This window comes from Coenobita brevimanus, chromosome 103, assembly GCF_032717465.1.
Source record: "Coenobita brevimanus isolate Jiangsu-jjx chromosome 103, ASM3271746v2, whole genome shotgun sequence".
NCBI lineage: Eukaryota > Metazoa > Arthropoda > Malacostraca > Decapoda > Coenobitidae > Coenobita > Coenobita brevimanus.
The window spans coordinates 16,474,514-16,501,145 of NC_137056.1; the positions used below are offsets into that span (position 1 = coordinate 16,474,514).

The window sequence follows — 26,632 nt, forward strand, 5'->3', positions numbered from 1 at the left end:
CAGCAGTGTTGTCTGATCTTATTTCTGTACATTCATCATATGATGCTAAGTACAGAAAGTAGGGAATGGAACATGCTTACTTTCATTTTGTTGTTCTTTTCTTCATATGAGAAAATGTTTGTTTAAACCTTCAATGTGCTCTTACTTTTTAACCTAGAATGCTTTTCTCTTTTGGGCTTACCACCTATCACCATCCCAACTCATCCTTCCCACTTTTTTTTACCCACTCCAACCTTTTTGTTCCTGCCTACAATGAATTCGTGAGCAATATATTGTCCCCATCCCAAACGCTGCACTTCATACATACAGTACAACAATTGCTTTCACAAAACGAACTCATCCTGCATGGACACACCAACTGCTATCATCCCAATCCATCCTGCTTCTTCCTGTATGAATGCTCCTTCATCAAATTTCAAGCAGATATCTATGACTTACACATTACTGAATGACCCTCTTGGCTACGTGAATTTTCCCCATCACAACCCACTACCATCCCAGTCCATTCCAGCTACTATATACAAGTATACTGACTTTTTAAGACCATTTTTTTTCTTTTTCCAAAAAGCATGGAGGTAAATTGGTACAGGGATAATATTTTCAATGGGTTGAAACATACCGACGTTGGAATATCAGACTATAGTTCATTTGTTTTTTGTTTCCTCCTAGAAAGAGATTTTTATCATTTTGCAGATTATATCATGTAGCTCAGTTACAGCAAAAGACAGTGTTGTGGCTCTATATCCTTCTCATAGTACTTCTTCATGACTAGCACCATATTCTAGTGCTAATCTATTATTATCTCTCTGCATACAAGATGGACAGAGGGCACACGTATGCCTAATTAAAGTGAAAAGAGCAACCATATCCTACTCTTACTGTGAATCAGAGTTTCAGTGTAAGCACATGTTTTGATCAAATTACTAATTTTCAGGGGGTGTGATGAAATAACGAATCGATAGTCATGTACTGAATCGGCACTTTAATTGGAAAATATTATAACTTTTATCACTATATAGGTTAATACATACCTAATTATCTGAAATCTGGTCAAAATTATTTGTTTAATTTAACTGTTAATAAAAAAAATCAGGATTCAGAGCATAAACTTGCTAAAGTTAGCAGATGTATTTTACCTCTGGCTTGATAACTCGCCTTGACAGACGTCAACTTTGTGTAAGTATTGATATAATAAGCAAATACATTTATTTGCATTGTAAATCAATATTAATGCAAAACAGAAATCTGTCAAGGTGTGCTGGCAATATAAAGGAGAAATACACACTAACTTTAAGACATTTTTGCTTTGAATCCTGATTTTTTTATTACTAGTTCAATTAAGTATAATTTTTTTAACAGATTTCAGATAATTAGGTGTGTATGAGCCTATATGGTGAAAAAAATTATCATATTTTCCTATTAAAATTGCCGATTTGGTACCGATTCAGTAAATAACCACTGATTTGGAATTTCATTGCATTGGTTTTCAAGGGCTTTTAGAAATACAATTTACAGTACGCATGATAATCTTATGTCACAGTGCAAGTACAGTAATCCCCCATTTATCCGTACATCCATTATCCATATGATCCATAACCTGGCTATACTGAACCATTATATGCACATTTTTCCATTTTATTCAGATAAAATTCTTGCATCTGGATGGAGCTTATGGTTGTGTGAATATTTTCACCTGCCTGGGCAGGAACAGCCCACTGGCACCACGCTGTCTGGCTCAGTTGTTCACCCAGTGGTCACTAGAGACCTCCTTGGCCATTCCCAGTATGACATGCATGCATGTAGTAAATATGAGTATGTATTTTTGAGTGAAGGAAAGATTGTGCATGAGTACATATGAGCATGTTTCATTGTGTGTGTGTGTGTGTGTGTCTGTGTGTGTGTGTGTGTGTGTGTGTGTGTGTTCCTACCTAATTATTCTTACCTAATTGTATCTTTACAGGAATGAGTCAAGCTCGTACTGTCCCGTGTCTTAAACTACATATATCGTACATATCCTTAAATTTGTGAATTGTTTTGGCACACACTATTTCATTCAGTAGTGCATTCCACTGATCAATTACTCTATTTGGGAAACTAAACTTCCTTATGTCTTTATCACCTCTCTTCTTATGTAGTTTTTTGCAGTGTCCTCTTGCTGATGCTTCCCCATACGTTAAGTAATCATTTATGTCTATTTTCTCCTTCCCTGATATGCATTTACTATATATAGCATAATCACGTCACCTCTTTTCCTTCTCTCCTGCAGTGTTGGTAGATTCAGTTTATTTAGTCTTTCTTTGTAGCTTAGATCCCTTAAGCTTGGTACCCATCTTGTAGCAGCCCTTTGAACTTTTTCAATCTTGTCTATGTGTTTTTTGAGATGAAGACTCCAGACTACTGATGCATACTTCAGGGTTGGTCTGATGAATGATGTTATTATCTTTCTTAGCATGTCTTCGTTTATGTATGTGAATGCTATTCTCATATTTGCAAGTAGTGGGTACATGTTCCGTACCTTCTCACTGATGTGGTCAGCCGGAGATAGTCTGTTATTGATAATCACACCTAGGTCCTTCTCTCTTTCTGATGTGTATAGGGTTTTATTTCCTAACGTATAATCCCAATCAGGCCTTTTTCCACTTTTACCAAACTTGATTACATGACACTTGTCCACATTGAATTCCATTTGCCATGTATTATTCCATTCATGAAGTTTATTTAATTCTTCTTGTAGCTCTTTACAAGAGTCTATGTTAGTAATTCTCCTTTGTATTTTTGCATCACCTGCAAACATATTTAAATAGCTTTCATTTCCAGTGTTATTGTCTATACCATTTATATACACTAAAAACATGACTGGTGCCAGCACTGAGCCCTGTGGTACTCCACTAGTCACTTCTTTCCATGATGAGTAATTTCCCCTTAGTACTGTTCTCATTTCTCTTCTTATGAGAAAATCTTGCATCCAACAATACAGTTTGCCTCGAATTCCTCCTTGATGGTACAGTTTCCATAAAGGTCTTTGGTGTGGTACTGTGTCAAATGCATTCTTGAAATCTAAAAAGATACTGTCCACCCATCCTTCTCTTTCCTGTAATGTGTCTGTTACTCTGTCATAGTACCTCAACAGATTAGCAACACATGATTTTCCTTTTCTGAAACCAAATTGTCTTTCTGTTATCATATTGTGTTCTTCTAGATGATTTACCCAAGCTTTTCTTATAAGCTTTTCTAATACAGTACCTTGCTTACAACACCGGTTAGTCATACTGGTCGGTAGTTGAGTGGATTTTTATTTCCTTTCTTGAATAAAGGAACAATGTTTGCTTTCTTCCAAATATCAGGTAGTTTACCTTGACTCAAGGATTTCTTCAAAATTAAAAATAATGGTTTACTTAACTCCTTTCCACATTCACGTAGTACCCAACATGAAATATCATCAGGACCATTTGCTTTTCCTTTGCCTAATTTACTTAGCTCCTCCTGTATTACTTTTTCTGATGTTTGTATATCTGGTAGTATGTGTGGGCATGCATGTTCCACATTATCCCTCGCAAAATTTTTTTCCTCTATTAAAACTGATTGGAATTTCTTCTTTAGTGCTTCACAAATATCCTTATCTTGTGTATGGGTGATTCGCTAGTCCGTAATGGATTGTATTTTATCTTTTACTTTAGTTTTGCTTCTGATGTAGCTGTAAAATAGCTTCGGTTGATCACTACCTTTATTTATGATATCCTCCTCAAACTGTTTTTGGGCTTCCCTCCTTATTCTTGTATAATTAATCGTTTCTTGCCTGTTTGAAATTATTATATGCCCTTTCACTATTGTGTCTTCTGTATCTATTCCACAACAAATCTCTTTTTTCTTTTGATTTTTTACATTCTGTATTGAACCATTTCTTTATTTTCTTTTCTGCTTCTTTGTGCTTTGGGATGTACTTCTGGACTCCTATTTCATAAAGTTCACAGAATTTTTTATATATAGCATTTAAATCTTATCCTCTAAGCTCCTTTTCCCAATCAATTTCTAAGAAGTACTTCTTTAGGTCATGATAGTTTCCTTTTTTATAGTTTAGGCTCTTTTTGTAACTTTCATTGCTGTTAACTATGTCATATGCTGTCCTGAAGTTGCAGTTTAGTACTGCATGGTCACTTTTGCTGAATGGAGAGTGGTATATTAAATTGTCAATGTCGTTTTCTTGCCTAGTAAATATGAGATCTAGCATTGAGGGTACATCAAGTCCTCTTTTTCTGGTGGTTTCCCTTACATGTTGCGTTAGGAAAAACTCTTGCATGAGATCCAGGAGCTTTTGGTCCCAATAGCTTTCTTGGCTTATTATATCTAGAGTATTCCAATTTATATTTGTATTAAAATCTCCAGTTAGTATAATTCTTTCCGATTTCTCTTCCATTTTATGTAGTAATGATCTTAAACCCTGAACTGTATTCTCTGCCAGGTCCTCATACTCGTCTCTTTCCCATGTGTTTGACTTGGGTGGCATGTATAAATTGGCTACAATTACTTTCCCTTCAGTTGTATTGATCTCTACTGCAATCAGTTCTACTTGTGAGGGTATATCTAATTCTATTTCTTTGACTTTTAGATTTTTCTTAGTTAATATTATAATTCCTCCTCCTTTTTTTAAGTTCCTATCTCTTCTCCATATATTATATTCCTCTAAGTTTAGGATGTCATTTGATAGCCTTGGTGTAAATTTTGTTTCAGTTAGGCATATTATATGTGGTTCATTTTCTTTGACATAATCATTCATCTCTAATAATTTAGATACCATTCCATCCACATTTGAGTACATCAACTTAATCATCTTGTTTATATACTTGTCATGACTTGGTTCTACTACCTTCCTCCTATTTATTCCCTCCTGTTTATGTGCCACTTTCGTACCTGCAATCCTATTACTTTGTAAAAAAAAATGTATTCTTCTCCTCCTCTGATCTTCCCTCATTTTTTGTTTTTGCTTCCTCCCTCTTCTCTTTCAGTAATTCCAGTTCCTCTTCTGTTAGGCATCTTTTTATCCAAACATTTTTGAACTCTTTTTCCATAAGATTCTTTGCATTTTTTAGTATCTCCTCCACTGTGTTTACACTCTGGAAGGTTACCTTTAAGGGTCCTGACTTGCTTCTCTCGTATTTCCCTAACCTTTTGTGTTCCTCTATGTCTTTACTACAGATTTCCTCAGATACTTCTTTCAATATGTTCATTACATTTGCCATCTCGTTTTTGTCTCTCGAGATCTTGTTTTTTACTTCTTCCTCTTCTATACAAGTGATTACTATAGATTTGTTAATATCTACTGAATCTCTGACTAACTTAGGATTGCTTTGGATTATTCTTTTCACTTCCTTTTTAATGCTTTTTTCTTCCACCTTTGCTTCTTTCTTTACTTTCACCATTTTAGCATAAATGGTTTCCACATCATTTTTGTAGCTTTGCACAGCTTCATTCACCTGTGTTAACTTCTCCTCAATATCGCTGCTCTGGTCTATCAGACTGCTTACTTGCCTAATTGTCTCTCTATCATTTTTGAACTCTTCCATAATACTCTCGTGGTTGACTGCTGTACTAGCCATTTCACTAATTTTTCTCCTAAGTGAACCCAGTTCTACTGTCAGCTCACCTATGGTTATGTCTTTCTTGTTGACTTCCTTTCCTAATTTTTCTATTCTTCCTTTTGCAAGTGCATCTGTTTCTTAATTTCATCAATCTCATTTTGAAAAGCCGTCTCAAGCCTGTGTACTCGTTCAACCAGTTTATTGTGAGTCTCCATTTCAACCAGTTCTTGGTAGAAATCATCGTCCTGCTCTCTACCTTTATCCCTTTTCTTTTCCAAATTTGCTTTACTAAAGTATGTGGTCATGTTGCAGTACTAAAAGCACATATGGTACAGTACTTACATTCCCTGGGTCAGTTGCAGACAAAACAAATGATCAGTTGATTGTGCGCATTCTTACACGAATTTGGCTTCTTTTCTGTTTGAACAAGTCTTGCTTTAAAACTTCTTCTTTTTTTATATATTAGAACACCATTTAGTCTAACCTGGTACAGAGCTTGACTCTCATAAAGATACTAATTTAGGTAATGCCACTGGCCAAGTTGGCCGTTTATGGAGCGATGGCGGCGAGCGTCTGGTCTCCTCAGTGCCTTGTGTGTGTGTGTGTGTGTGTGTGTGTGTGTGTGTGTGTGTGTGTGTGTGTGAGAGAGAGAGAGAGAGAGAGAGAGAGAAAGGAGGAGGAGGAGGAGGAGTAGAATGGATAGGGAAGATGTGCAGATTGGCCTGGGAGGAAAGTAAAGTCCGAGAGGATTGGAAGTAAGGTATAATTATTCCCTTGTACAAAGGAAAAGGGGAAAAAGAAGTGTGTGGTAATCACAGGGGCATTTGTCTTCTTAGTGTAAGAGGAAAAGTATATAGTAAGATACTTATTGACAGAGTTAGAGAAATAACAGGAATTGTTGGAGACAAAAAGGGAGGTCTTGGGAAGGGAAGAGGTTGTGTAGATCTGATATTCATCCTCAGGTCTTTAGTGGAAAAGTTTCTAGAGCAAGGAAAGAAGTTGTGTGCAGCCTTCATGGATTTGGAGAAAGCATATGACAAGAATGTACAGACATGGAATGTTATTAATAATATATGGAGTAAATGGGAAGCTGTTGAATGCCGTGAAGAGTATGTATGAAGGTGCTATGGTTTTCTATCTGAATGCTGGATTGAAACAGAGATGTGTCATGTCTCCATGGTTGTTCAATCCATTTGTGGATGGGGTTATAAAAGAGATACAAGGTAGGGCAGTGGACACTGGAGTAGCCCTTATGAGAGTGAGCAGCGTTTGGAAACTTCCTGTACTGTTGTTTGTGGATGATACTGTGTTGTAAAGTGAATACGAAGGGGAACTACAAGGCTTGGTGAATGAGTCTGGGAGAGTATGTAAGAAATGGAATGTAAAGGTGAATGTAGGGAAGAGTAAAGTTATGGTCTTCGAGAGAAATGAAGTCACTGAATGTACAGTAAGGTTGATTACGAAATAGAAAATATGAATGCATTTGAGTGCAGTACTTGGGTTGTGATGAGTGAGGAAGGAAGTCTGGAGGATGAAGTGCTTGAAAGGGTACAACAAGAGGGAAAGGTTGCTGGTTCTTTGAAAGGAGTGATAAGAAATAGGGAAGTATACATGGAAGTAAAAAAGTTGCTGCATGATAGCACTGCAATATCAATGCTAATGTATGGAAATGATGCTTGGACCTTGTTGGAAGGACATAAGTCAAGAGTGACAGCAGTGGAAATGAGTTATCTGAGAGGACCCTGTGGAGTTACATGAAGAGATAGCCAAATGAGGAAGTGAGGGAGCATTGTGGTGTGGATGTGGATGTGATAGGAAGCGTTATGAGGAACACACTGAGGTGGTTTGGTCATGTAGAGAGGATGGAGGGTGAGAGACTGACGACGAGAGTGTATGTGAGTGAGGCAGAGGGGGGAAGAGGGAGGGGGAGGCCGAGGATGAGATGGAGGGATGGGGTGGAGAGGTATATGAGAGAGGGGGGTGTGGGTTGGGAGCAGGGCAGTGAAATGGCGGGGGACAGGGCGACGTGAAGGCGATTTGTTTGTGGCCACCCCAAACGGGATTGAGGCATCTGGCAATAGATAGATAGATAGATAGATATTTCTGTTTACCTTGTCATATGCTTTTATTTATTTATTTATTTTTTCAGATCCATAAATGCCATAAATACCTTACAGTCCTTCTAACAAGCAGTCTCTACTATCTGTATAGAAGTACAAGATAAATCAGGTATGAGAGTGACATTACGGAGACTTATATTATTAAAAAGATGACAAAAACTCATTTTGATAGATGACAATAACTGAGTGTTGAACTGAGTGACAGATCTAAGCCTGAGGAGTTTAGGCTGGGAAATATCTCCAACTCCTCTCCCTTGGTGGTATTTGTAATCTCATACCCCTCAAAGTCACTAGCAACATCCCCTGCTGCTGCTGTTGTGATAACTGATACAGCTGGCTTCTCTAGTGAACAGCAGGAAGCTGGCTGGCATACTGAAAGAAGGTAGAAGGTAATAACAGTGGAGATGGTTGTTGACTGACTGGTAAAGATCAGTGTGGACTACAGCTAAAATTCTGTCCAACTGGTCATGTAGACCTTCATAGCATGGCAGGTCATACATACTGAGTATCCTTTATCTGAAAAGCATAGTAGAGGATGTTACATACTGTCCAACATGTCAGCTACTGTCAAGCTGTCTATGTGGCTGCACCTGAGCTTTTGGTGTGCTCTGTGGTGCATCCTCTTCTCTCACTTCAGTGACCAGGCCTTCCAGAGATGTCCTGCTTATGTCCTCTAGCATCTAAAGCATCTTTTCCTTCGTAATTTCTACATAACCTGCACTCAAGAAGCAGTGGGCAGCTTTGCTCATAGCAGACACTGTGTCGCAAACTGGATGGGAGGACACTGAAGGATGGACATGTAGTAGCTTTCCGCAGCCTTGCATAATATATAAATGGAGTTTACTGTCTTTGCATGGCACCTCACCTGGCAGCATAGATGTAAAAGCAGTAGAGGTGAAGTGATGCCAGGTCAAGGAGGTCAGCCAGCACAGCCACCTGAGCTGATGCTCCAAATGCTCCAACCCAAACCACCACCCATGCCAAACATCTCAGCACTGGCTCTGCCAAGTCTGTGAATATTTGGCACCTATTAATACAACATTCATTGTAGTCAAGTTTCAATAACAGATATTAATTAAGACCTAAACTAGAAAGGTTTTAAACTTGAAGGCTCTCCACACCTGGAGATGTTCATAGCAAAATTCAGCTCTCTCAACAATCACTTCTACCCTTATAAACAGTCAAATCCATCCATCCATCATCCAATCCTATGTCGCCCCATACTGTCCAATATGTCAGCTACTGTCAAGCTGTCTATGTGACTGCAGCTGAGCTTTTGGTGTCCTCTGTGGTGCATCCTCTTCTCTCACTTCAGTGACCAGGCCTTCCAGAGATGGCTAGACAAGTTGGTCCTGATGTTTAACCCCTAAAACGCGGCTGTGTACGGCCGATCCCCCCGCTGTGGCGGGGTTGTAGCGGGGTCTGAGTACCTGTGGGAAAATATTTGCCAAAAATCATAGATTAACCCTAGAGCATTAAAATTTTTATGGCATATAGTACTTACATTCAACTTTCTCCTGAGCCACATGTTGAGCCTTCGTTGACTACCCAAGGACTTGTGGAGACTTGCAAAGTTGGGTAACCAAATCTTCACTTTCACACCTCCAGCAACCCGGTTTCCCCTCTACCACAGCCTCATTCTGTCACAGTAAACTTTATACTACAACGTAAAGGTAGTTAGGAATCCGTATTTGTACAATAAGCACTGAAAATAAGGCTAAAATCAACGGAGCGTACGGCCGACATGCACTGTGGTGGCGGTCTTCCCGTCACTCAACAAACATTTCCATTTTCACAGCTAAAAACATGTATACTACATTATTTTCAATCATATTACTTCCCAAAAGATCACCACGGCGCGCTTTTTATTCTGCCTTACGTCCGCCACTTTACTCTCGTTCCTGTCGGCCGCTTGCACTGACTGGGAAGAGCTAGAACTCACCATAATCTCACTTTGAAAGCCTGCAGTAAACTGACGCTAAACAGAGGCAAACCGTGAGAAAAAAAGCTAGTGTTACAACTGGGGAAACAAGCGTTTCCTAGTAGCATAAACTGCTTGTGAGAGGAGATCGCAGATTTACAGTTCTGAGCGCTCAGAGCGCTGCCATGTATCACAGCCAGGCTGGCCGGGCCGTGGTGGGGGGGGGATGGGGGGAAAACGCGATATTTGGCAACAACTGAGGTCAGTAGTACAAAGGTAAAGTATGCTAGTTGTAGCTAGAGGGTGGTGGTACTGATAGACAATACCAGCTGGAGCCTGCTTGCCCGCGGTTATTCAAAATTTACTAAAATCGCAAACGTGACGACCCGCCGTCCTGCCCTTATGGCCGAGCGTCGCAAACGCGACGATCCGCGTTTTAGGGGTTAAGATGAGAGTGATCAGCCTCACTCATCCCTGAGAGGCATTATGTAAGCAATAAACCCCAACCATCCCCTGGATATAAACCTTCACTGGATCAATCCAATTGGAGCACCTTAATTACCCACTAAACCACCAGGCTCCATAATTTAGTTATATGGTTACCACCCAATGTAGTAAATGGTTTCCTGGTGTACAGGAAATCATTTGGCTTGTCACTCAGCGTAGAGCCACCCACAGAGGAGGAAAGACAAAAGAGATAGTGTAAAGTCACCTGTAGGCAGAAGAAAGAGGAAAGAATGAAGGAAAGAAAGACAGAATTGCATGAAGGGAAGAGAAAAGGGCAGACATCCAAACCAGCACTACATTGAGTGAGTGGATGGTGAGTCAAGTACATCACATACAATAAATACTTTTTTATTTCTACTTTATATGGGCAGTTTCATGACAGTAGGTGCATGTTTAACATTTTCATCTCAGTCTGCTAAAATTGGTACAACACTGTCATGTATGACTCTCTGTAGTCATATATAACCACTTGGACTAAGTAATATCATAATACTGTAATTACCCAAACACCAAAAATATTTTCAATAATTTCCAGTGGCTAATTTTAGTGGAACATGCAAAACCACTATTTTCCACATAATGCTCCCACTAATTTTAACACAATTTTATTCATAACATAAATTTTGAAAGTCACACAAAAATACTTACAAAATCATCACAAAGTTCTATACATTTTTAAAAACTTTACTTATATGCCTATATCATCCAGTACTCATCTCCTATAGTTATGTAGGTAACAGAAATTTCAGTGGTGAAAGTTAGCAGTGAGGGGAAGGAGGAATGTAGCACAATTCCCCACCGTAAAAGCAGACGCAACACGAAGCGACTGGACACTCCCAAGCGCCCCAAGGAAGCGCATCAGATACCACTAACAATCCCACAAGTACCCAAGTATTGGTACAAAACTTAGGTCAGTATTCTGTACGAAGCCAAGCATGCAATGGTAAATCACCATATCGGTACTCCGTACCAAGCCCAGCACATAGCGGTTAACATGATTCAGTGTACAGCCTCTAGCTGGCTAAGTTTGCTGTTTTCATGGCTCCAAGCTCATTTGATTGTGAACCCAGTAAACTGCAGGCTGAAGCTGCTCTTCTCCTATTATCCTCCTTTCAAGGAACAAGGAGGGTGATGGGAGACATTTGTATAACTGGTAGTATGGCTGCCCAGATTGCTCAGATATATCAAAACCACAACATGAAGTTCTTCCACTCCAGCAAGGATACTATAGGAAGCCAGGGAGTACAGAGTTGCAGATTAAAATCTCAGCTGTTGTGGAGAACAGTCTGAGGACCTGAATTTGTTCTCTCATCAGCCTGAAAACACAATTTTTATTTTCCTGCAACATTCAGATTATTTAATTCAGTTTAGGAGAGACTTTGAACACGGTGGTTAGACATAATTTTCACTGTCCCTTTTACTGTCATAAACTGCTACTACCATATTATGGTGTAAAGAAGACCCTATATTTACGAGGGCCCAATTTGCACTGAACACATTTTGCATGGAAACATAAATCCTGATAAATTCTGACCCAGCCCAGTAAACGTACGAGAGAGGGGACAGCTTCCACAGGAAAATCCCAAAAGTCTACCCCCATCTGCAGCCATCCCCCCAAAGTTCCATGTGTCAGACCATGCAGACACATGCTCACACCACCTTGTTCTTGGGCCCTGTGAGGGGCCGGGGGGTGGGGGGTTGCAGTGGTTTGACCCCCATGCTGTCCTCCTCCTCTGCTTCAACAGACTCTGGGGGGTGGACCCATGGCGAAGATGCCAACGTTCCAGGTCCAGGGTCCATCTGGCTAGGCTGAGATGTGGGCATCATCCAGCCCTCTTGAGTTATCAGAAGAGGCTGGATGACCCTGTCACTGTCACCTGTCCAGGACGCAACACAGCACACCATACTATTAAGCACATTATGGAAGACTGCACTGCACACAATCGCCTACACAAACAACACAACACACACTCCTTGAGAGCTCTGTGGGAAAGCTCGGTCTCGGCCGTGGCCTTCCTTAGGGACTCTGGGTTGTTTGGCCAGACTGCCTAAGGAACAACTAGAGTAATGCCCCAATATACGATACTCCGGCTTAGCAATGGGGGCACTAATACCACCACACCCTGATACCCGATGGCAGAGCCACAGTTCAACTATGGGCCTCCGATGTTGCGTCCACAGACAACAGGCGGAAATTTTGAATCGAGTGCATTCCCACAGTCAGCTGAGCCCGCCCGCCTCCTGGGATGTGCAGAAACGCTCGCACAGGCCCCAGAACCATCGCTCACCCTGCCCTCATCCATATCACTCTTCTCACACCGACCATCTCAGAGTAAGGATCTCCCTTATAATCACCCACCACACATCACGCTGCACCACCAACATTTTGCAAACTGCTATCGTAGTGCATCAGAACTGTGTTCAGGCAGTGCCGTGAGTAGAGCAATGATACTACTCATGTGTGGAGTGCAATACTGTGTGATTTTTTGCCCAAATAAGTGTCATAATGTCTGGTAAGGGTGCTGCATGTTGTGGGGCTAGTGATGGTGTTAGTGGAGGCCCTAGTCATGGTGGTAAGAGGCCTGCTAGTGGTGGTGCTGGTGATGTTCCCGTTAAGTGTGTGCGTAAGACTGTCACTAGAGGTTAAACTGGAAATTCTTAAGTGCCACGACAAAGGTGAAGGTGTGTGTGCTATTGCATCAGTTCTCCACCTGGCCCAGTTGACTGTCTCCACAATCATAAAGAAGAAGGAGGCCATTAAGGCTGCTACTGGGGAAGCTGCAACCTTATCTGCCTCCCATATCACCCGCCAGTGACAGCCTGCGATGGATGAGCTGGAGCGGATGCTCCGCACATGGGTGGAAGATCAGAACCAGCACAAGGCACCCATGAGCCAGGCAATAATATGCATTAAGGCTCTCTCGCTATGGGACAAAATAAAGGTCAGGTGGGATCTGGATGAAATCAAGACCTTTATGGTGAGCCATGGGTGGTTTGACCGGTTCAAGAGGCAAGCGAATCTCCACCATGTGAAGATGTACAGTGAGGCAGTGAGTGCAAGTACGATGGCAACGGCAGCGTTTCCTGACGAGGTGAAAACACATCATTGAGGAGGGTGGCTACAGTGCAAAGCAGGTCTTGAATTTTGATGAGACTGGGCTCTTTTAGAAGAGAATGTCCTCCAAGACATATCTTGCAAATGAGGAAAGGTTTACGCCAGGATTCAGGACCTCGAAGGACTGGCTGACACTCCTGCTGGGGGGCAATGTCGAGGGTGACCTCAAGTTGAAGCTGCTCCTTGTCTACCACTCCGAGAATCCCAGGGCTCTGGTGGGGTATGTAAACCCGCCGCATGCCAGCGCCATTTTAAAATGGTCTGACATAATTCCGCGGCCAGTGCTATTTTAAAACGGTTTAAAATAAAAAACTTCACTGTGACTGCATTTTTCAAGATTCGCGGGTAAAAATTGGCAGGCATGTAAGGTAACTGCGCCTCTACCATCCCCCAGGCTGTCAAGGCCATACACTCACTCGCTCCCCCCCTCACGCTCGCTCTGCCTCACTCTGCCTGTGTGCCTCACCCAGTGCTGTACATAGTGAAGGCATTTTGTAAATATTTTCATGTATGTGTAACTTGTAAATATTTTCTTGTAAGTGTAAGGACTACATAGTGAAGTCAAGTTGTAAATACCTTCTTGTAAGTGCCAGGACTGTACGTAATGAAGTCAGGTTGTAAGATAATGCATTCACAGTGAGAAAGACACACAAACTGTGGGAGATGCTGAAGTAATATGTAATCAGAAAAGTGTACTGAACATTGCTATACCTTCCCAGCATAAATAACTGAGTATACCTTACACAGAAAACGGCTTTCTCTCACGTATGTGGTGAGTGTGAGAGAGAGGCTATACCTGTATACGAGTATGCCAGTCTCAATAAAACCCATTTCCGAGCCTCGGTGAGCATTTTAATGGTGAAATTCGTTGTTTCCACATCAAAATCTATCATTTAGCATTGAGTGTTGGGGAGCACCACATGTCCCCTAGCCTCGGGGGGGATAGCAAGGATGATGACCAGGACCTGACATGGACTTACAAGAAGTAAGTGATGAGAGGTGTTTGATATTTTCTAATCTATTCCTTATGATTTTCAGGCTTTATTTGTGGCTTTTAGTTGGTTATTTACAGGTGTTAGGCTTAGGTTAGCTTCCTTGACAGCTGTTAGGCCATTCAGATTGCCTTTAAACCTGTTTTTGGGCTCCTCTGAGTGGGTTTTGGACTTGGTTTGGGGGGTAACCCAAGGCTGGTAAACGGTCCACATTGAAATACATGTTAACAATACCCCGATATATGATACCCCACCTAATGATGGGGTTCTACCCAGCCAATTAGATCAATTAACCGGAGCATGCCTGTACCACTACTATTACCAAAATATTGTCTTTCTGTAGGATTTTGCTAAAACAAATGATCAGAATTCTACATGGCTAAAATTATGGGAAATGATATGTAACTTGGTCTGTTACAATTGATCAACTCCTCCCCCCCACACACACAAGCATGGAGACGACTGCATATGGAGCAGATGTCGGCTAAGCCAGCTCCTCGAGATTCCCGGTTTTATAATTTTGTAGTATGGGGACTGAGTGTTTTTCTGTCTGCGATTTTACTACGGTTGAGTTCCACAGTCTGGCCCATAAAACCAGGGCTAGAGAAAGAACCACAGATGTCCAAATATAGAAGCTGAAGTAATATTAAGGCATCAATATGGAGTCCATGAGAGAGAGAGAGAGAGAGAGAGAGAGAGAGAATGAGAGAGAGAGAGAGAGAGAGAAAGAAAGAGACAGGAGCAGGGAAACAAATTAGAAAAAAAATGGATATAAAAATTTGGGATGATATAGAAGGATTTGAAGGATTTAGATGAGGAAACAACATTAAAAATGTGTTTAAGACACTATTTATATATAATAAACCACTGGTAAGTTGGCTCAAAGAAGTTAAGCTGAGAGGGAAACAAAAAGTTGGGAAAGGTTATACCATCTTGTTGATGGAACAAATAGAAAAAAAAAAATTGCTAATAAAGAAACAAAAAAATTGGAGAGAAAATAATGAGCTGAAGAAGAATTCGAGGGACAGTAAGGGAAAGGCACATATTTTAGTTGGAGGAATAAAAGGGGAAAAATAAGTTCGAGAAGAGTGGCAGAAGGAAGAAAAGACAGAATGACTAAGTCTCGGACAAATTAAAGAAGTGCAGATGCAGGAAAATAGGAATAGAACTGAAATAAGTAAGAGTCGTCTAGAAGATGAAGTAATTAAGACTGTACAGAAGAAAGAAAAAGTGGTGAGTGACACGGTGGAAAGAAGTAGATGTATGATCCGTTTGAGCTACTGTAGGAAAGACAAGAAAGTAAAACACACTTGGATGAAAGTAGAGATGGAAAAAGTTAGACAACTGAGGAGTGGCATTCATAATATGGGCAGCGACTGAGAATATAAAACTGAGAAAGTGAGAAGGTTAGGTCGTGCATAACTGGTACCACGCCTAGTGTGTTATAATGAAACTACGCAATAAAAAAAAGCAAAAAACCATGGGATTTATCCTACTTGATACTGGGCACCCCACTTGTAAACCGAAATTTTGCCTTTGATAATAATTTAGACCCAGTAAATAAATACATACTGCTGTGGTAAATATCAGAAAAACACACAGAAATGGTTAGGTCAACAGAAAATGTTGAAAAGGGCACAGTAACGAAGAACCACGTACTATATAGAGACCTGAGATGGGCTTGAGGTAAGGGATTCTGAGGCTAGGGAGTGAAGTTACTGGTCTCCACCATGTGGGATTAACCCCTTGAGTTGGACCTCATCTCTGACTTCGTCAAAGCCATCAGAAAACACAGATTTTGCACCATCACTGGCAGCAGAAACCAGCTCAGGTGCACAATAATGATGCTTGTTAACTGAAAAATGCGTGACAACAGCAGGAGTGCAGATTTATATTTTAGAGTGATAATGAAAACGGCTATAACCAAGGGATCACTTACAAGAAAGGGGAGACCGACCAATAAGAGTGAAACTGAAAATGTAATGTGTTGCTAAGGAAATTTTTGATGTTTCATGGAGACTCAATAATACTGAAGAGTGCAAAACCATTTTCATAAGGAGGGATTTAAATGAAGATGAAAAGAAGAAGTTTAAGGCATAGCAGGATGCAGTTTAAAAAAAAAAAAAAAAAAAAAAAAAAAAAAAGAGCGAACAGAGGAAGAAAAGAAGTTTTTTACTGTGAGTGATCTATATGAGGGTCAAGAGGTGGCATACAAAAATAGGTAAGTAAGAAGGATAAAGGAAATGAACAGAAAAAGGAAAGTAATAAAGGAAAAAGGGAAGCTAGATGAGGTATGCAACTTCAAGACTATGTATAGTAATGTGGATGGGCTATAGGGTGGTCCCAAAATACAAATTTCTGAGAAACTATTTAGATCTTTTCCTTTCATCATAAAAACATGTCTGTACAAGTTTAAACCAGTTAGCATAACATTTAGGGGTCGCTCAAAACACGCTAGATTAGGTTACCTAACTTAGTGCATAACCTAGCCTAACCTTGGCATATTCAGCGAACACTAATGCTGAAACTCCGACGACTCAAAATTATTTCTTCATATCTTATTCACAGGTAACTGAGGATGAACATTAATGAATATAATAATGTCAAAGAAGAAGAATCATAGAACATCCTGACCAGGAATTACTGGGGAGCAAACTACCATCAAAAGGGCAGGTTCTTCATCACCACATCACCTTCAAAAAGGACGGAAAGGGGAGCGCCAAAGAGGTCTGGCAACAACTGGAAGCATTCTGGAATCATGAGTCTTTCCCTAGCAGAAGAACAGGTCACATGATAAAACGATTTTGGATCTCCATCAAAAGTGGCACGGTCTGAGGAAGAACATGTTGCACTGAACTCCAACCCAAGAACAAAAAGAAGAAGCCATCAAGAGTGAGTTCACCAATTTGTTCAATGTTGCCCATGGCAATGCAATGAACCTTATTAAACAACCAAAAGACAAGGAGTTCTTGAAGGCTGAAAGGGAGCCTGAGAGGAGAAGAACTAATGGTATGGTGGATACAATGACTACAATGAGAATGACAGCAGCAATGGAACGGAAGGGAGCTGAAGACGAGAGGAAAAAGAGGCAGGAGGAAGATTTGGTGACAGTTGAGCTGGAGTCTTCATCTGGTGAGCAAGCACAGGGAGAATCATCATCATCAGAGGAAGAAGGTGCAAGACCAACTGGAACTGCTCGTCAATCCAAGAGGTGCCATGTGAAGAACATCTTAACCCCAGACCTTTCCACTGCCTTGGATTGGACCAATTTATCAAGCCAAAAGGCAGCCTACATCCTCATGGAAGTTGCGTACCCACTCGGCCACAGTCCCCAAGAATTTAACATCAGTCAGTCAACAATCAAATGACAGTGTGAACATCATCGCAGCCAACGAGCCCAAGAGATAAGAAAAGACTTCAATTCTAGTGGTCTGTTTGTTGTTTATTAGGATGGAAAGTCGCTGACAGAGCTTCTGAATCGTGTAGAACATGCAGATCGCCTTCCCGTTCTAGTTTCTTCCCATGAAGGCCAGTATCAGCTCTTGGGTGTACCAAAACTTGCATCAGGGAGTGGCCAAATGCAGGCTGATGCCGTGTATGGCCTGCTTGAAGATTGGGGTCTCTTCTCAAATATCAATGGACTGTGTTTCAATACCACTGCTGCCAACACTGGGTGTCTGAAAGGAGCTTGTGTGCATCAGGAAAGGAAGATGGAAAGAGATCTCCTCAACCTAGCAAGCAGACACCATATTCTGGAAATTGTCTGGCAGAAGTCTTCAGGGTTTGCTACGGACCTTCATCTGGACCTGATATCCTGATGTTCAAAAAGTTCCTAGAGAAGTGGAACTGTATCAATCAAGGGAGCCTCTTATCAGGATTAGAAGGGCAAGATATAACTGAAGCAGAGAGAGAGAAACAATCTTGAGGTTCACTCAAGAGTAACTAACGAACAGGTCTCTCCGAGATAATGGCTGAGAGTTCTGGGGGCTTTTTGCCTTGTAGGTGGTCATCTCAATGGACATACTTTCAAGTGCCCTGATGCAATGCACCATGCCCACTGGATGAGCAAAGTATTCTACACACTGAAGATGAGACTTTTCCGAGACCAGCTGGCCAAACTGACAGCACAAGAAAAGAACTACATAATGGAAGGAAGTGAATTTGCTATGAAAATCTATTTCAAGGCAAGAAATCAAATGCCATGGGCATCAAATGCTCCAACCAATGATCTTCAGCTCCTCAAGACATGCAGTCATACAGGAATGTGATGATCACCAAAGTTGCATCCACGAAATTTGAGAGACATTTGGCGCTGTTTGATTCTGATGTTCCCATGGATGAAAAACATGCAATGATGTTGAAGTCAATGCGAGAGACAGAAGAAAATTTGAAGTGTTTGGAATGGGCATATGTAGGCTCCATTGGTAATGGCAGAAGTCTGGAATTCGTCATGAAGAAGTCAGGCAAACTGTTCGAACGACTTGGCTTGATGAGTAGTTTCTTGGATGAAGATCCTGAAAAGTGGAAACACCATCAAGAGTTTCAGAATGCATTAAAAAAAGGCAAGAACCTGATGGCAGTTAATGATAATAAAGAATGAGGAGTTGCCCTCATCAAACAATTCAATGGATGACTAATGCACGATGATGATCATTTGTAATTCCTGCTTTGAATTGTTGCTGACCGGGGGAAGTGATCTTCTGAACCGATGAAGTCTCTTGGTAACTTGGTAACTGAGTCACTCTTTGGTAACTGAGTGACAACGAGCAGGGTAGCGCCTGCAATACCCCCACCTTCGAGTGGATAATACCTGTTTTATAGGGGAGACCTGGATGCTTCCAAGATGATGAAGTTCTGGGGCCATGAGTGACCTGTAAATATCAGTAGATTTCTTTGAAACTTTCTGCAGCTGATGTATTAAAAAAGGAAGAAACTGAAGGGGTGGGAGCATATGATTTGGCAGTTCATTTTTTGCCTATATATCGTGCACCACACTAACGGGCTAGTAGCCAAGAAAATGAAGATGTGTGATTATGCAAAAAGTGAAGAGATCAACATTATATGTTTAAATGAAACCAAACTGAACAATGGCATCAATACAAATGTGCTACATTGGAATCAATATAGTGTAAGGAGAAAAGATTCATAAAAAATTTTTGGAGGAGGTGAGCTGTTTAAGACTCATAAACAAATAATGGCAAGAGGTGTACTGGTTATGGCTCATGAAAAAATAATGGCAAGAGGTGTGCTGGTTATGACTTAAAAAAAAATAACGGCATGAGGTGTGCTGGTTATGACTCATAAAAAATAATGGCAAGAGGCATGCTGGCTATGATTCATTAAAAAAAAAAAAAAAAAAAAAAAAAAAAAAAAAAAGGCGAGAAGGGTGGATCTTGGAAATATTATAGCAGAAGTGACAGAGGAGAAAAAAGATCAGGGATGAAAACTGGATACAGATAAGATGTATATGCCTCCTCAAATAAGAATGTGGAGAAGAAAAGAATATGAATGGCTGATGCTAGAGTCCCTAAATGTGTTGGCAAAGTTGAGAGAAGAAACAACAGACTAGTGTTGAGAGAATATTTTAGTTGCAAGGAGATAAACTGGGAAGGATGGATCATGCAGGGACATATGAAGAATATTAGGGATACAATGTAATAAACCTGACGATAGAAAATATGCTAACTCAGTAGGTCATGAAAGATACAGCAATTACAGGTGGTGATGAGCTATAGACACCTGTATTTGAGCTGATATTTACCAGCGGGGAGAGCATGTGGAACTGCCAAGCGTGAAAGGAGTGAACTTGCTGGTGAGTCTCTTGGGTGTGTGGAAGAGGTTTGTTATTTGGGAGACATGTTATGTGCTGAAGGTGGGGCAGGAGCTAGCTCTGTGGCTAGAGTGAGGAGTGGTTAGAAGTTCACAGAGTTGTTGCCTCTCCAGACATTGAGAGGGCTCTCCTTCCGTGCTAAGGGATCTTTGTATGCAGCATGTGTCAGAAGTGTATTGCTGTATGGTTGTGAGACCTGGGCAGTAAAGGAAGAGGATATTCGCAGGCTCAGATGTACAGAAATCAGTGATTAGGTGGATGTACTGTGCGTCCTTCAGAGCAAAGCCTTGGAGGGTTAGTTTATGATGGAAGAGTTGAGAGGTAGGATGGGACTGGAGTGTATTGGTGTTGTGGTGAAAAGAAGTAGATTGAGATGGTCTGGGCATGTGGAGAGGATGGGCAATGATAACTGGGTGCAGAAAGTGAGTAGTGTTAATGTTGGGGGTAGGGTAGTGAGAGGTAGACCGAAAAAGACCTGGGACGAGGTCAGTGAATGTGATCTCAAGGTTAAGGGACTAAATAGGGAAACTGCAGAGATTGAGCAGCATGGAAAGCCACCATTAGGTGACCAAGGCCGACGCATGCAAGCATGTTGGAGCCTTCAAAAACGAAAACGAAGAACCTAATGATGTGTTTAACATACCAGTGTCCCCACGGGAAAAGTAACCATTTGGTCACTGAAATGAAAGTGTTGATGAGAGAAGAAACAAATAAACAGGATACATGAAATTATGGAAACACATATATACTGTACTTTGACTCCTCAAGTCATTATTATGGCAATACAAACTGAAACACAATGACGATGATGGAAAACATCCATAAAAAATATGGAATTTATGATGAAAATATATATGAAGAGGGTACCAGTAGACATGTCCCAAAATTTGGTATCCAAATGGAATGGAAAGGAGAATGGTTTAATTACCAATGTAGGATGGCAAAAGAAAAAAGATATTTAGCATGCACTTTGTTATGAAAAAGAAATAGTGGGACAGTGTGGAAAGAAGACAAAAAATGACTACAGCATTTAAAGGTATGAAGAGAAGAAAAAATGAAACATGAGATGGATGTAATGACTAAAATTAAGAAGGACCCAAAATTTATCAACATATTTGTAAATAGCACAGCAAAATGAAAGCACGGAATACAGCAATACGCCGATATCTGGTGACCCAATAGCCGAACACTCACTATAACGAACAAAAGAAATTGGGAAACATCCCACAATCCGAACGGCCGTTGATTCGTTAGTCCAAACACTCCACCGCTCCCAAAGTTTGAAAAGTGCTGCTCTTCCCATCCTCCCTCCATCCCCTTGCTTCTTCCCCCCCCTCAGCCCCAACCCCCTCCACCAACTGAGCAAAAATGGCCGTCTGACTCCTCACCAAAAGGTGAAAGTCACCTGGCTGGCCTCTGAGCTGCGCACTGGTAGTAGACCCAAACCCACCAGCTGAGCAAAAATGGCTGTCTGCCTCCTCACTGAACGGTCAATGTCACCCAGCCGGCCTCTCAAGCCAAGCACTGTTAACTGAACCTAACTCACCAACTAAGCAAAAATGGCCGTCTGCCTCCCTGCCACATGGTCAATGTCGACCAGCTGGTCTCTTGAGCTGCGTGCTGGTAATAGAACCTAACCCACCAGCTGAGCAAGAATGGCCATCCGCTTCCCTACCAAATGGTCAAAGTCACCTGGCCAGCCAGTTGAGACATGGGCCGCCAGGCGTGTCTCCCTCCCTGTCCCCCCACCCTCCCCCACCTCCGCTAGCATGCTGCCTACCTGGCAGGCTGGCCTGCACTTGTCCACTCTTGCCGTGTCTGTTGCCCTGAATGCATCTCAGTACTGCACCTCCCAACGCCTTACCTTCCTGCATATGTGATGTTTGATGTCCCATTTTTTAGCAACAGTGATGTTTATGAGGATAATAACATTGCCTATGGTGATTCCGTGTCAGTCTCTAATGATTATGATATATGAGAGTTAGCGTTTGGGCCTGGAATGCATCTCTGGCTTTTCTTCACTATCATATGGGGAAAATTGCTTCAATATCCAGCAAATCACTGTCCGAACACTCCCACCAGTAGGTAACACCGCTGGATATTGGGGTAATCATGTACCATTGTGAGACCGAGATGGGGAAGTGATATATGATAAGAATGAGGACATGAGTGAGACAATGAAAAACATGCTACATTCAGTATTTGTAAATAAAGGTGAATTTATGAGATCAGGTGGAGAAGGAAGGGCTCAGCAGTTGGCTGAGATGGTAGTTGATAGAAATGAAAGTTTACAATTGATGGGGGAATTAGATGTGGGAAAGGCCTTGGGGCCAGATGGGATTGCTGGATGGCTATTAAAATAATGTGTAGATCAACTGGTGCAAAATTTATTGCATTATTAAATGTTCACTCAACACAGGAATATTGCCAATACACTGGAAGAGGACAAATTTAGTGCCAATTTATAAAGGTGATGACAGAGAAGACCCACTTAATTGCAGACCAGTATCCCTCACCAGCACAGTTTCCAAACTGCATAAAAAAATTATCAGAAAAAGGTGGATCAAGTTCCTAGAACACAATGTTTAAAAAAAAAAAAAAAAAAAAAAAAAAAAAAACAGCTTGGACTCAGGGAATGCTCATCAAGTGTCACAAACGTGATGAGTCTTTACGGCAGTGTGGTTGATGTCATACAGGAAAGAGACTGCAATGAAAATTAAAAACTACTGGAGGAGAGAATGCGAAACTGCTAATATGATTGGAAAATTATTTGGTGGGAAAACAAATGAGGACAGTTGTAAGAGACAAGTGCAATGGAAGTGTGACTAGCGGCATGCCGCAAAGCTCAGTTTTGGTTACTATTATGTTTTTGATATATGGAAATGATATGCCAGTAGGCTTAAGCAGGTATATAAGTTTACAAATGATGCAAAAATTATGCAGTGAATCCAGACTGGTGAGAGTTGTGGAGAGTTGCATAATTACTTGGACAAGTTGTACAGTTTGAGTCATGAAGTTTAATGGGGAGAGGGGAAAGAGAAAAGAAAAAAAAAAACATAGAAACAGGAACAAGTGGAAAACAACTTAGTTATGATTATACAAAATGAGAAGAGACAGGAGCAGCAAAGCAGGGGAAGAGAAAGAACTAAGAGTGAACATATAGGATAATACATCACCAGTAAAACATACATACCTGTATATAATCATCAGAAGGGCATACAGATTGACAGCCAATATGAAAGTGGCTTTCAGCTATCTGGATAAGGAAATGTTGAGGGAGATAAGTGTCAATGATGAGAATGAAAACAGAACATGCAGCAGCAATATGACAACTGCATTTGAAGATGTCAGAAAACTGGAAAAGATACAGAGAATGGCAACTAGAAAGCTGTGAAGTTTGAGAGAAATGCCTTATGAAGAGAGACTGAATTCAGAAGCTAAAGTTACCAATAATCAGTGATAGAAGAAATTTATTTACCATGTATAAAGGAATTAAAAAATGTGAGGAATGGATGGAGAAGATCTATTTGTGGATAATGATGGCTGACAAGTAGACATGAATATAAAATGAAGTGGTGCAGATGCTTAAATGGATGTGAAAAACTTTAGATTTCTAAATACAAGTACAGTAAAGCCTCATATTTCGCATCTAATTGGTTCTGTGAAAAGTACCATGAACCATGAAACCACTAAATCTGGGGCACTGATCCTATGGGAAATGGGCTAATTGGTTCTAGGTTCCATGCCAACTCCCCCCAAAACCCATTTATGCAATGTAAAATTTATATGTTACATATATACTACATGACAGTTTTGTTATATCAACTTTAACATATGGAAGTGAAGCTTGGACCTTATTGGAGAGACAGAAGTCAAGAGTGAGAGCAGTGGAAATGAGCTATTTGATTGAAGCCTGTGGAATCACATGGAGAGATAGACAAATGAGGATGTGGAAGAGCATTGTGGTGTGGATGTGGATGTGATAGGAAGTGTTAGGAGAAACACACTGAGGTGGTTTGGCCAGGTGGATAGGATGGAGAGTGAGAAACTGATGGGAAGAGTGTATGTGAGTGAGGTGCAGGGGGGGAGAGGGAGGATGAGATGGAGGGATGGAATGGAGAGGTATAAGAGAGTAGGGGGTGTGAGCTGGGAGCAGGGCAGTGAAATGGTGGGGAAAAGGGCGACATGAAGGCAATTTGTTTGTGGCCACCCTTTATGTGATTAATCCCTCCACGGCCGAGGGTCTGGAATTTTATGTGCACCCCAGGCCGACGGAGGGTCATTTTATGAAGTTTCGAAAATTGATTTTTTTTTTCTTGCCATATGGAAGACAAAGTTCAGACGCACCTAACAGTGCAAATCCCAGCTTCCTAGACCCATTCTGTGGCTTGAAATGGAGCGTGAAAGTTGCAGAAACATCGGCAACCGATATCCGCTGCCAAGAGAAGCTGCCACACTGCAACACTGCATGTTACATTTCGTTTTTAAAGGCTCCAACATGCTTGCACGTGTCGGCCTTGGTCACCTAATGGCGGCTCTCCATGCTGCTCGATCTATTGCAGCCTCCCTGTTCAGTCCCTTAACCCTGAGGTCACATTAATGACCTCGTCCCATGTCTTTCTCGGTCTACCCCTCACAACCCCACCCCCAGTATTAACACTTCTCACCTACCTCACCCAATTATCATCCCCCATCCTCTCCACATGCACAAACCATCTCCATCTACCTCTCCTCATCACAACACCAATACACTCCAGTCCCATCCTACCTCTCAACTCTTCCATCGTAAACCCTGCCCCCCCAGACCTTGCACAAAGGACCCACTACACATCCACCTAATCATTGTCATTTCTGTAATTCTGAGCCTGCAAACATCCTCCACCTTTATTGCCCAGGTCTCACCACCATACAGCATTACACTCCTAACACATGCTGTATACAAAGACCCCTTAGGATGTAGGGAGAGTCCTCTCAATGTCAGGAGGCAAGAGCTCCCTGAACTTCTTCCAACCACTTCTTACTCTAGCCACAGAGCTAACTCCAACTCCACCTCCAGCACACATCATGTCTCCCAAATAACAAAACTCTTCCACACACTCAAGAGATTCACCAGCAAGTTCAATCCTTTCACGCCAGACAATCTCCATCTGCTCTCCACAACACGCTGTACACATAAAATCAACATTACGTGTTGTTATCATTTTTTTACTCCCCAAAACAACGTGAATGGTGCTGAAATGTTGCGCATACATTAGATATGATGATATAGAATTATTTCAGTACATAATATATTAGGATAGGCTCGAAGAAAAATTATTATGAATATTTTTCACCTTTTTGATATAAAATATGTTTATGGTAGTGTCGAGTTATTTTTTAAGTTATCGTTGTGTCCATGCTTGGAAAAGGGAGTGAGAGGGTTGAATTTTCAGTCCTAAATGAGAAAATTGGCCGTCCTCTGAGGCTAAGCTCTCCCACAGGGAATGAAATTGGAGGGTCTGATCCCAATTAGGAATAGGGGAGTTGAGTTGCAACTTGCCGCTCCCACACCACACGCGTGGCTAAAAATAGAATTGTCATGCAATTTCAAAACTATGAATAAGTCTAATTATTACGAACAGAGAGACAAAGCAGAAATAAATGCATTTACTGAGAGGGGAAAACATATTTTTTGCACAATAACACGTTCACCTTACTCTATCACTTTACCTTGTTATTATCACAATACATGTTGCTGTCTGTCTGTTGTGTGTGTGGGAAAGTATGATATTTTCTACCTGGGTAAGGAAAAAGGGCACAGCTAGATGTTTCCCAACACTTTACACGGCCAGAATTGCAAGACTACCTGCCATTCGCACCTTGCATGAGCTGATTAGCAGGAAGGGAAGGAAGTTCCTTCTACCCACGAAAGCATCATGTGAACACAGAAAACTTTCCTGTTATGGTTGTAAAAGGCAAAGAATATGTAAAATGATTCAAAACAGTACAACAAACCTAAGCAAATGGGTAAAGATACCAAACAAAAATTAATTTTTCTTTTATTTTCATGTCATTTCTGTTTATGCCTGTGTTTATTTATAATTGTAAACAGGGTGATTGTGTGTGTTTTGCAAGAGAGGAGAAAGATGATATTTTCTGTCTGGATCAAGACAATGGGTATAACTCTGTGTGTTTAGGCATGACCACGAGCAAAAATATCGTACATCCACTTGTCACGGCAGCAGGTGGTGAACTGACAGATATGTGACTATGTGAGTGCGTGAGGTGAAGGTCAGTCTCATGTCCCAGATGTTTGTTCACTTCCCGAAAGCTTTCACAGTTTTATACAAGTCGCACTGCATCGAGTGGTCCAAACCAGTACAACAAACCTGAGTAAACAGGTAAAGATACGAAGACAAAATGTATTTTTCATTTATTATTAATGTGCTGATGCCAAGATGTTGGCCGATACCGATACCCACTTTTCAGCCGATACTGATACCGATACTCCGATACTAACAAATGGCCGATAATTTGTCGATATAGATATTTTTTATTTATCTGAATTTATTTTGCTTTATTTGATGCCGGT

At 41.1% G+C, this 26,632-nt stretch overlaps 1 protein-coding gene across 2 annotated transcripts in view; it reads right to left on the minus strand.

Moving 5' to 3' along the window:
• Nucleotides 1–26,632, minus strand: part of PIG-Q (phosphatidylinositol glycan anchor biosynthesis class Q) — a 220,288-nt gene that overhangs the window by 56,577 nt on the left and 137,079 nt on the right. For both annotated transcript variants that reach the window (XM_080284910.1, XM_080284909.1), the window contains one exon: nt 8,562–8,706. In XM_080284910.1, coding sequence (XP_080141036.1) covers nt 8,562–8,706 — 145 coding nt within the window. The remainder of the gene's footprint in view (nt 1–8,561; nt 8,707–26,632) is intronic.